We start from the raw sequence: 8,774 nt of genomic DNA, 5'->3' as shown, positions 1-8,774 counted from the left end.
TGCCTCTCCTTGGTTGGGGGTGGAAGCTGTGGGAGAAACCCCCATGGCTGCCCTGCCTGGTCCCATCCCCCACCTGGCTCCAGCCTCCTGGCACTTTTTTTTTTTTTAAAGCCCTGCACTTACTGGTGCAGCAGTGGCAATTGGGGCCTCTGGGCACTGGTGGCAGAGCCCCCTGTACAGTGCAGGACTGTGGGGGGCAGTGGGGATTGCCCCCCCCACCTAGCACCTGCGTGGCAGCTGCCCCATGGCATAGGTTCAGCACAGCTTGGCAGGGCACCATGCGCTGCCTGGGAACTGGGGTTGCCAGGGTGAGTGCTGCCGGGCTCTGGCTGATGCATGGAGCTGCCCCAGTTCCCAGGCAAATTGAGCATGGGGCTGGGGGAATTGGACCGGTTCGATTCTCCAGCTTCCTGTTCGCTTCACCTGGGAGCTGAGGCAGCTCCATGTGTCAGGTGGAGCATGGCAGTGCTCAGCTCCCAGGCAGCGTGCAGCGCCCTACTGAGCCATGCTGCACCCATGCCATGGGGCAGCTGCCACGCAGGTGCTGGGGGCGGGGCGCAATTCCCCACTGCCCTGCACTACACGGGGGGCCTCTGCCACGAGCCCTCAGAGGCCCTGATCACCACTGCTGCAGCTGGTGAGTGGGGCTTAAAAAAATAAAATTAAATTAAAAATCCCTCCCTCTCCCAACCCCAACAGATTTACCAGCTGGGGGCAGCTGTCAGCTGCTTATTTAGTCTATGGCCGAATCTCCAAATTGGCTGAATCTTTTTCCGAAGCTTTTCTAAATCGATTCAGAGTTTTTACTTGGTCTCCTGATTTGATTCTGATTTGGAGGTTCAGTCCCCGACTTGGACCGCGTCTTCTCTGAATCGAATCGGCTACCGAAGCTTTGCACAGCCGTAATAGCTACATGGAGCTTTTTATTTTCCTTGCTGCTTTTCTCATCTCAGCCTACTTTGTATAGGCTTTTATGCAATTTCCTATGATTTAAATAAGTAACATGCATAAGTAACTTGGTTGAGGTTGAAATAACAAGTGGAATATACTGAATGTGTTCTTTATGTCTCTCTTTTTTTTTTTTTTTTCTTAATCTTTCAGAATGATTGACTGGCTGTCCTGGCCTCTTGCTCAGCATGTAGAGACTTGGGTGATAGCACTGCTGAAAGGACTGGCTGCAGTCCAGAAGTTTACCATTCTCATTGATGTTACTCTGCTTAAGATTGAACTGGTATGCGGGGTGCAAAACTTTTCTGGGTGGCTTGTGTAAGATACTTTGTGCTTTAATAATATTTTGCCTTTTTCGCCAGGATAGGATGGTGTAAATATTTCTTCAAGATGTTTAGCTGTAGCATAGGGAAGCTCTTACTTATAAAACTAGAATTATATCCATGCTCTTGGAATTCTCATTTTTGAGATTTACTGTATAAAAAGATCTGTTTCCCCCCCCCCACCCCTGCTGTCAGGTTTTCAATCGACTTTGGTTTCCTCTTGTGAGGCCTGGTGCTCTGGCTGTCCTTTCCCACATGCTGCTTAGTTTTCAGCATTCTCCAGAGGCTTTTCACTTGGTAAGTATTTAAATTGAGACTTTTACATTGTTTAAGATACCGGTCACTTCTTAATATTAAAAATATAGTTCTACTTCTGTTTTTTAAAATGATTGTAAAACTGGCATAGGAGCCCTGAAGCATTCCCTACATCATATTTGTTCAATTCACATGTAAACAGGTTTTTCAGCCTGGAAAACACTATCTGGAGTCAGAATATCATGCAGCATTCTCATGGCCTGTACCAGTGCTGCCTCCTATTATTTTGTTTAAGAAATTTCATCTTGCATCACTTTAAGGTCAAAAGTCAGCTTTCTTCTGAAAGCTTTTTCCCACCCTCCAGTCTTCAAAGCTAATTCCATTTACTTTAAACTTTTGATTTAGCCTATGGTAGAAAACAGAATTGCAAATAAAATAAACAGCCTGGAAGCTTTTAATCACAATGTAAATAACTAAAGAAAATATTTACCATTTTGCTCTTCCTCTCTCTTTCCAAAAAGACTACAGACAAAACATTCATCTGCCAGAAATAGAGGTTTTTCTCCAGAATTGTACACAGCTTGACTCTTAAATTTAGACATTTGTTTTCTAAAGAGAGAACTTTTTGGTGATGTCTTAATTTTTTTCCTGCATTTAAGTGCTGCACATTATGCCTCCACCATCATTCTACATGGAGCAAGTTAATGCTTGTTGTTGGTTTCCTGATGAGCACATTGTCTTGCACTATAATTACTCCTATGATTTGATATATAAATAGTATGATTGTAAAATAGGACAGGGAATTGCTAAATCTGTTTGATCTTGTACCGAGGGAACCTTTAGTAACTATATACTATTTTTATGTGTTCTTAAGAATAAGAAGACACAACTGCCTGAATTTCTCACCTCCTGTTTTTAGAGAGTCTCCTTTTTTTAGGAGGAAAATAGAATGCAAAGCCAGTAAAATTGGTAGTAGTAGTGCATTCTTTTAAATTGTTCTTCTTCTGTTGTGTTTTTTCATACAAGCTCTTCAAGCATTACAGTCTGGATCAATCCAGAAATCAATTTTGCTGACATTTGCCAGGATTGCCATATTTGCCACTGGAGTGATCTGTGTGTAGATGGCTTTCTTGACAAGCAGCTTTCTTTTTTCAAAGTTACTAAGTAGAGCATAATGTTGTATTAGGCACACTGTTCACTCCAAGAATGATTTTGCATGACAGCGTGAACTTGTAAGACTTAAAATATGTGGACAAGGGCTCATGTAGCCTCTCATATATTTCCAGCATCACTTTTTTACAACAGCCTCTGCTTGTTTCTTGGGTTGTCCACTCTATCAATTTTGGATGGTTTCAGCCCCCACCACGTGCCCTGTGCCAGAGCTGAAACTGCTGCTGCCATGTACCCTGTGCTGCAGTGGTAGCTCCAGCTGTAGTACAAGACGCATGGTGGAGGCCAGCAGCTGGAGAGGTAAAGCTGTGGCAGTGAAGACAGGTGAAGGGGCTGGAGGGTGTCTGGGCTGTGTCAGCCCTTGCTTGCCCTCCTGCTGTTGATTGCCCCAGAAACTGCAGCAGACCACTCCCTTACCTCTGTGTCCACCTCCCCAATTTTTGGTGGCCCATTGGTAGTTAGGCCAGATGCAGCCAGCAGGCCATGTTTGTTGCTCTAGTACAAAAAAGCTTTCAATGTTTTTTAGTTTAATGCAGTAGTGTTCAGCCTCTGGGCTCTGTGGAGCAGATGTAGCAATGGTCAGACTGAGCTCTGGGGCCCATGATCACCCCTTGTGCACTGGGATTGGGTCCCAGGGGCCTGCTGCCACTCTCTTCTACCCCCTTTATGCCAGGATTGGGTGTCAGGGGGCCCAGAGCTGCCTCCTCTTGACCCCACCACCCAGAGATTAGATATGGGGCCCAGGGCTACCCCTGCTCAGCTCTGCACGCTGGGATTGGGCACCAGATCCAGGATACAGGGTCTGGCGCTTCTCATGGGTTCAGAGATTTGCAGTGCTGCTGTTCACCCACTGCCAGATTTCCCAGCCCATGGGCAGGAGGTTGAGCACCCTTTTTTTTAATACACGTATCTACATTCTCTTGGAGGTGGTTCACTAAATTGGACCAGTAACTCTGCTGCAATCATTGTAGATTCCCTCCATGTTGGGTTTGTGGTGTTTTTGTTTTGTTTGTTTGTTTTTTGGGGGGGGTTGATTACTGTTTTCTTGTGCATTTTATTCTTACTACAGAACAGTCTTATTAACTAACCTGCATTTTTTTTTTTTTACACTTTAGATAAACTGTGGAATTGCGCACACATTTCTGAACTAAGTCACTATATATTTAGTTTAGTATTGTATGAATATGAACTCCTTTCACCAATATTATCAAAAACAAGTGCAAAGAGAGATGTATATCCTAGTAATTGTATTACTGAGGATATTGTGTATTCTACAAATCAGTAATAAGGAAACATATTTTTTACAGTGCGCTAAAGATCACTGTTTACAGTTGTAAAAACCAGAAATTTATTCTGCGCCAGTTCTGAAGTTTTATACTTTTTTTTTGTAAATTAACCTGTTGATTTATTGAGCCATATCACTTTCAGTAGGTGGAGCTGGTAAGCTACATCAGCCCCATAAAAAAGTAGGAATAAAGCTTAAAATATGAGGGAGGTGAATTGGTATATTATATATAAAACACATTATTCTGTATTTTAAAAGACGTGTGAGAAATAACAGTAGGCACTAAATCACTAATGGTGGCTTATAAACAGGGATCCTGGCTTTCTCAGATTAAAAAAAGAAATCCCAAATTCTCTGATTTAACCCCCCCCACCTGTATTTTTCTGCAATTAAACTGAAACACCGCCACCATACATAGTACGTACATACATTGAACACAATGTTTTATTGAGATATTTATAATTTAAGAGAATTTGGAAGCCTACTGGTACTTCAGTCATTATAATAAAATACATTCTGAATATTTATTATTTTGGCATTTGGTTTTTTTCTCATGAAAAATCAGAGCTCCCATTGCCTCCTTCACTCACCAGGATGCAGGTCCAGCTGTGGCTGCTGCCTGCCCCCCCAGCTGCTTCTTGATGCTAAGTAGCCCTGATATGCCAGTGCCTTGCCCCTGCTCATGCTGTTGCTCCTTAATCCCAACCCACAGCCCCCACCCCCCATCCTTGTTGGTGAGCCCCTCACTCCTGACCTGCACCCCCCCACAGTGTGTGGGGAAGGGGGTGGGGATGTGTGGGGCAGGGGATGTGTAGGCACAGACAGTATCATAGGCAACACAGTGGGGGGGGCATGTGCCCCCCCCCCCCCCGTTTTCTGTGCCCACAGCAGGGCATGGGGCTGCAGCATGGTGGACTGGCACTGGTCAGGAGATGCCTCTGCAGCCCAGTAGGCAGGACCTAGCACGGAAAGGCAGAGTGAGGTGGGAAGGCTCTGTGCTGCTACTGCCACTGGGAGCACCACACCACCAAGGTAAAGTGTCCCTTCCCCACTACAGCGATGGGCGAGCACAACTCTGCAGCACCTCACCTAAGTGGCTATGGCAGTGCAGTGCTCCTAGCACTTTAAAGGAGAAAATCAACTTTTTTCTGTGGGAAATGGAAAACCTGGATCCCTGCTTATAAGCAAAACATTGACTATTCATTCAAGAAAATGTGCATCTGAACTCTTGTCACTTAGAAACTTAGTTAAGATACTGAGTTAAAACTTCAGAACTTGAAGAGGATATTGGGGGGAGGGGAAAGAATATTGAACGGCGTTGTTAGAAAATTCTAGATGAGCTAGTGATGAATAATGCATATTTTTCTGATGAAAACTTTCTAATGATCTCTAACATACTTTTATAGAGGACCTCAAATTTCTAATCTATTTAAAAATGCATTAAATAGAAAAAAATAACCTCTTTTCTCTTTAAGGAAGATGTGTTTGCTTTGACTTTATTATCACCGTTATTTATTTTTTGCATAGGTTGTTCCTCACGTAGTCAATTTAGTTAACTCCTTTAAGAGAGATGGTCTGCCTTCCAGTACAGCTTTCTTGATGCAACTGGCTGAGCTGATACACTGTATGATGTATCATTATTCAGGATTTCCAGAACTCTACGAACCTATTCTGGAGTCTATAAAGGTATAATATGAATACTAACAAGTGCTTTCTCTGTGTAATGAAACCTGTGATTTGGTAAGGCTACTTTTTTTTTGCTTGTAGAGCCCTGCTTAAAAAATAAACCTCTGAATCATTAGCATAGATCAGATGGTATAGATGGTACTTACGGATTCATACTTGCAGTCCTCAGGGAAAATTCCCTCTTAAGTATCATGCAGTATAGACTTTTAAATGAATGGCTCAAGTGGCAGTGAAGATACAGAGTAAGTTAAGTAGATTTTCAAAAACAGCTTGAAGTTCAACTTCTGTTGTTGAAAACCTCTTTCACATAACTACTCCCACATTCTTGTTCCTAGTTTTGATTTGAGCGCATCAGCTTTATAGAAAAAATATTACAAGTGGGAGCCTGAACTCTACAAATCTCCCACCTGTCTTAACAGTATAGTACAATAGGCAGTTGTGGTCCTACTGTAAAGATCTGGTGGGGGTGGGTATGGGGGAATGTCTTGCTCTAGTGCAGTAGGAGCCAAACATTTTTGGCAGGAGTGCCACAAATTAAGCCCTTCCCCTTACCTGATCTGCTGCTCTGCTTTCTGGCCTCTGTCCTACTTGCCACATGCTACATACAGAGTCTGCCTATGCTACTTGTAGAAATCATGCCTTGGGTTGGTCACCCCTGAACTACCGTCTTCAGCCTGTTTTATTTTTATACTATAAATTAATTTTGCTTTAGCTTCTATTGCATCTTTTTCTCATCTGTTCATGCTTTTTCACCATTCTGTTTACACTGCTTGTTATGAGTCTCTAGCAAGGAGGGATGCCTCAAGAATTTACTTGATGCCTTTCCCAAGGTGCCTACAGATGTGTAACACCCTGCTTTAACTCATGGCACTTTACATAGACTGCCATGATTTAGAGCCCCCCTGCCCCTGCCTCCTGAACCAACAGATGTTTGCCTGTTGGGCAGAGGTGGGAGAGGGGGATGAGGGTGCACCAGCCTGTCTCTAGCAAGGAGGGATGCCTCAAGAATTTACTTGATGCCTTTCCCAAGGTGCCTACAGATGTGTAACACCCTGCTTTAACTCATGGCACTTTACATAGACTGCCATGATTTAGAGCCCCCCTGCCCCTGCCTCCTGAACCAACAGATGTTTGCCTGTTGGGCAGAGGTGGGAGAGGGGGATGAGGGTGCACCAGCCTCTGCACCAGCCCTGGCCAGCAGGCAGGGGCATTGGAGAAGGGAGCAGCCAGCATGGAGGTGCTGACTGCTTTGCCTGGCCAGAGCAGGTGGGAGGGGGAGGGTGTGGAACGGAGCCTCCTTGCCTTGTGGCCCAGGTCTGGTTCCCCCCAACACTCCAGCCAGGGTTGCTGCGGGGGGCCTGTGAGGCAGGGGTCAGGCTCAGTTTTATCCCACTGCCCAGCTCTGGCTAGGCAAAGCAGCTGGCTGCTCCATGCTGACTGCTCTCTCCCCTTCCCCCACTTACAGCTTCACAAAGCAGGCAAAATTGCCTTTCTGTGCTAGGCCCTGCCTACTGGGCTGCAGAGGCAGCTCCTGTTGTTGTGGGGGGGGATCACAAGTTCCCTCAAGTATTCTGCTTTTAGAGCACCTTCATCTATTACCTCATTTGACCAGGGTTAATTTTTTTGTGTGATTGGCCATTTTAAAAGCACTCTGGAGCCGTGAACATGTATTATGGCATGGCTGTAGTGTAGAGCACTTTCAGAGGTCCCCTGATCACATGAAAAATGTAATTTGTGTAAGTACCCACAGTGACAGGGCTTTTCAGGACCACTGTACTATTTAAGGAGCTTTTGATGGAAAGAATGGCTTTGAGATTTGAACTTAAGCCAGCAAACTGGTCTTGAATATTTCTCAACAGCATGCATTTACTTTAAGATATATAATAGAATTTCCAGAGTATAACAAGAGCATATTTTGCTGTTTAAACCATGAATGCTTGGGAGTTTTCATGAGGTGACATATGGGGATGTAGTGTTCTCATCTTGGTTTGAAGGGATCTGGGGAATTAAATATCTAAGCAATAACTATTTTAATTTTTTATTGTTAACGGTATGCCACAATCTGAATGGAGGGGTTAACACTATTTCACTTGCCTTCTACTATAGGGCTTGCGCTATTTTTTACCTTGGGCTTCAGTCAGCTCATATTTGTTTACTACTTGTTTTGTATTGTGCTACAACATGAGCAGGCTTTTCTCACTGAGTGAAATGAATGTGCCTTCAGTAGTTCTGTATGCTCTCCAGTCAGGTGCGATGTCGTTGTAATCCAATATTTTACTTGATTACTCCATTTTGTATTTTTAATGGCCTGAGACTGCTAGAGTCCTGAGAAAGGTATAGAATGCTCTTGGACAGGAGTATGTGGTGTTCTGCATTCTCAGTTTTTTTTATTTATTAAAAAAAATAAAAAAAAATCCAGGAATTTTTTGGGGTTTATCTTTGAAACAAAAACAGGATGAAAACAGGATAGAAGGGAAAAAAATCCGTTTAAATTGGGGAAAAATTGGAGTGGAGGGAGGGAATAGGCTGGGACAAGAGAAGAGGTCAGGGAGGGCTGCAGCGCAACCCATCAGCCACTCCCAGGGCTGCAGCAGGGAGCAGAGTAGGGGGAGATGTCAGTGGATGCCCGGGGTTGGGGGGGAGAGACGCAGCTCTTGTTGCTTCATGTCCCCCTGGGAGGGTTGCAGGCTATGGGTCCTGTGCTGGGCTCTTCCCAGGGGATGCATGCCCCTGGATCAGTGGCAGAAAGCATATGGCACCACTCCCTGCCTTTCTTTCCTGTCTGTGTTCGCGCCCCTCCCCGCTGCTGCCAGGCTGCCCTGGCGTTTGGGTGGAGGGGGGAGTGGTGCGTGGCTGGATGCGGGGGGAAACCCTGGCACCAGCACCTCCTGGCCGCCCTGCCCGAGGTCAGAGCCAGAAACCCCATGGTCCCAGGCAGCAACTCCAGCCCCGTGGGCCTGTGTGGAGCAGTTGGGTGCAGCGCCCGCCACAAGGAGTGGGGCCAGGCTCTCCTGCTGGCCCTCCCCACACCCCTCTTTCCTGGCAGGGCTCGCAGCTCCCAGTGCCTGGGGCAGGGACGAAGCCAGAGCTGGCAGGGTGCAGCTTAC

The 8,774-nt window shown here is 45.4% G+C and overlaps 1 protein-coding gene across 1 annotated transcript in view; it reads left to right on the top strand.

Moving 5' to 3' along the window:
• Positions 1-8,774, top strand: part of USP38 (ubiquitin specific peptidase 38) — a 33,772-nt gene that overhangs the window by 12,498 nt on the left and 12,500 nt on the right. Inside the window, 3 exon segments of the mRNA XM_025212603.1 lie at positions 1,102-1,231; positions 1,467-1,568; positions 5,509-5,667. Coding sequence (XP_025068388.1) covers positions 1,102-1,231; positions 1,467-1,568; positions 5,509-5,667 — 391 coding nt within the window.

This window comes from Alligator sinensis, unplaced genomic scaffold (assembly GCF_000455745.1).
Source record: "Alligator sinensis unplaced genomic scaffold, ASM45574v1 scaffold833_1, whole genome shotgun sequence".
NCBI lineage: Eukaryota > Metazoa > Chordata > Crocodylia > Alligatoridae > Alligator > Alligator sinensis.
This window is presented reverse-complemented; position numbering and strand designations above follow the sequence as displayed.